The sequence below is a fragment of the Etheostoma spectabile genome, chromosome 18, assembly GCF_008692095.1.
Source record: "Etheostoma spectabile isolate EspeVRDwgs_2016 chromosome 18, UIUC_Espe_1.0, whole genome shotgun sequence".
NCBI lineage: Eukaryota > Metazoa > Chordata > Actinopteri > Perciformes > Percidae > Etheostoma > Etheostoma spectabile.
Window position 1 is genome coordinate 12,514,313 of NC_045750.1, and position 3,389 is coordinate 12,517,701.

The following is a 3,389-nucleotide window of genomic DNA, read 5'->3' on the forward strand; positions in this document are numbered from 1 at the left end:
TTGATCAGCTGGGAGGTGATGCAGCGATTGAACTGGAACGAGAAATGGGGAGAAGTCAGTACTGCTTAGGTTGTCAGTATTGTTGTTAAGAAGAGATATAAGTGGGATCTGTAAATATTCTTCATGCAAGCAGTGTAGAGGAGAGCCTGTCATGTCAAAAGCTTATTAAGCCACTGGATTTGAGAAAAAATGTAAGGATGTGTAAGGTGTGTCATTTCACACCAGGGAGGTGAGACGTGAGGTGATAACTTAAAAGACTGTGAAGTAGCCGAGAGAGAAAGATAAAAGACAAGAGCAAGAAACAGGTCGTGGAGGGAGGGAAGATAATAGAGACATTAAGTTAGACAGCTAGAACGTGTGTGTGTGTGCGCGTGTGTGTGTGTGTGTGGGGGGGTTGAGAGTACGAGTGTGTGTGTGGTTCATCCTCCCCACTGGGAACAGAACTCCCCCCTATCATAACCCTGAGATTGGAGAAAGAGGGGGGCCGAGACCGCAAACACATAATTGACCAGAAAAACGATTAAGTCATCATCTGAAGCGCCCTGGCCCGCAGGGGGCTCAAACATGTACTTAACCCCGTTCACCAATTACACCCTGATTCTCGTCCCCTCTACGCACCTCTCAGACAGAACAAAAGGAAAAAAAGAGCAAAATAAAAAGAAATAGAAAGAGAGGGAAAGACAGAGACGATAAGCGCTGCGGAGAAGGCTGTGGCTATCTGATCTGTGCCGCTCGACTGGATTCAATAGGGCGAGGTAAACCTATTAGGAGCCTCGGCTGGTCCCGGCTCTTTTTCCGCCTGGTCTCAACAGTGAAAACACACTGTCTAAACATCCAAACTACTAAATAAGGACCTCAGGGGCTCAGGGTAGCTGCCTAGTTCTGTCACCCTAAATGCCCCACTGAAAGCTCTGATCCAACCCCTGACTTCTTTCCTCAGTGACTCCCAGAAATTACAGCTTATAAATTCAAAATTATAGCCTGTGATACCTTGATACCCCTAACCATTACCCACACCCTTTTTCCGCACGCACACACACACACACACACACACACACACACACACACACACACACACACAGTCCCCTTTCACCTCCTCCTCCCTCCCCTCTGCTCTTTTTGTGGTGCTGGAAGAATGGGGGGACAAAACGCTACTAAACGCTGAGCGGACTGCTCGCTGGGGAGGCAGAGCGGTTTTGACATGGAGATTAGGCTCTGGCTATTGTTCGACAACACACAGACACGCACAAACATGCACACACACTCTTCACGATCTGGGATGGCAGTCAAACACACGCATGCACATGAAGATGGGAGGGCAAGGCAACAGAATAGAAAGACAGGCAGAAAAGTTGACAAATCAGGAGCCGCGAAAAAGCTGGACCAAGGTAGGACGGTGCTAAAGGAGAGGCCATGCCTTTCTGGAATGATCAGCAGATGACATAATGGCGGAATAGAAAAGAATAAGTCCGCTTGACATTGTTTGACAGGGGTTTGGGAGAGTGTATGGGGGGGGTGGGGGGTAGAGGAGGGGTAGTCCTAAAGTGCAGGGTGAGCATAAATGGGAAAATGAGGGAGAGAGGGAGGAGAAGAGGACGGGTGCAGGTCAGCGCCGTCGGACAATGGCGTATCGCTTGTGGAGTGGGGATGGGGGGCGGGGGCAGAGGGCCGGAACGTGAGCTGTCAGCAAGCTGGGGTTGTGACATCGCAGTGTCAAACAAACAAACTACTGACACTTACAAATACATCGGCTGCACGGGGCTATTCTTAAACACACACAATGTAGACAGTCAAAGGTGACAGAGCACAAAAACACTTTTTAATTAAAGTTTTCAGTGTGATGTGAATATTTCCCCGTGTGTAAGATCAGAACAAGTCTGATTGGGTGTGAATCTGAGACATTTATGTGTGTATATGCATCTAAGAATGTGTGAGATTGAGCGCTACATACTGAGATTAAAGTCAGTGAAAGAGTTGCCATCGCTCATGCATGAGACCTTTGGTGTCACTGCAGCCGAGTGACGGATAGATTTGTCTTTTGGACAAGGATTACTTTATTATACAGACAGCTCAGGAGAAGATGTATTAGGGCCTGTGGCTCAAGCACAGCACAGAGCCCAGAAAAAATACAATATGTGCATGCAGGTAAATACACTAAATTACATTATATCTGCATTTGCTGCACCCAACACACTCAAGGACTCAATTCTGGCAAATCCCCCTGCAGCTTTCAGCAGTCTTGGATCATTAAGTTGCTGGTGGGGGACAGAGACCCCCTGACAGCGGCTAAAGATGAGTGTGTTCTGTGCAAAAGGAGGGAATTGGTTCAAAGGAGCACATCACCGCAGCTCCTTAATCAGAGCTGGCAGGGGTCAGCCAGCACAGACATGAGATGCAGCGAGAAAAATGTGTGTCAGTGTTTGAGCATATAAGTGTGTGTGTGTGTGTGTGTGTGGCTGAGAGGCAGATGAGAGAAAGACAGCGAGAGCATGTTTCTCACACTCACACTCAAGAGCCTGTGAAAGGTCAGCGCTTAGTGCTAACAGCACAAGATAGGAAGTGGCGCGCACACACACACACACACACACACACACACACACACACACACACACATGTTCTGCTCAAGCACAGGCGCATACTTAAATCCAGAATAGGAAAACACTTAAGTATCCTTGGTCTAAACTATATTAGTTGCCTGCCAAAAGTATTCAGGCACTTCGACTGTCAGTCCCAACTTCTGCACACACATCCGCTAATTTATTAATATGTAGAAAGAAATTGGATTTTATAGTTCTGTCTTGTGGATGAAAAGCCAAAGTCTGTCTCTCGCCAACAATTTTTCTCAAACCTAGAAGTCAGCAAAGGGACAGAAAGCACACAGATGACCTCAGAGTGCTAAGCTACATTCAGAACAACCGGAGAGGAGAGCAGAAAGACAGAGAAGCCTGTACGGGCCTCTCTCTCTCTCTCTCTCTCTCTCTCTCTCTCCCTCTCTCTCTCTCCTCTCTCTCTCGTAAGCCCCTTCACAGTCATCAGGGCTTTCCAACATTTCCTGTTTTCGCAGGGGTGAATTGTGGGAGATAATCTCCGGCTGCCTATTGGCTGACTGAACACAAAAAGCGGCCCTGGAAAGCAGGCTTTTGTTACTGCGGCAACTCAAATCCAGCGGCTGGCTTTTCTTTCTCCCCTGCCCCGCCGAGGCACACATACCATGCCACACCATCAGCGAAAAAAAAAGAAAAGAGAAGGAATGACATATAGAAAAGGGAAAACCCTCATGACCTCCACTACTCCACAGCACATGACTGGCCCAAATGCTGAAGCTTGTCGCTAAAAGAGAAACAGATAAAGAAAGCAAGGTGTGTGTGTGGATGTGTGTGTGTGTGTGT

General features: G+C 47.7%; 1 protein-coding gene across 1 annotated transcript in view; it reads right to left on the reverse strand.

Annotated features, from left to right (window-relative positions):
- The window catches only part of LOC116706692 (prospero homeobox protein 1), a 27,237-nt gene that overhangs the window by 12,999 nt on the left and 10,849 nt on the right, over nucleotides 1-3,389 (reverse strand). Inside the window, exon 4 of the mRNA XM_032543634.1 lies at nucleotides 10-32. Within this exon, the coding sequence (XP_032399525.1) occupies nucleotides 10-32 (23 nt within the window). The remainder of the gene's footprint in view (nucleotides 1-9; nucleotides 33-3,389) is intronic.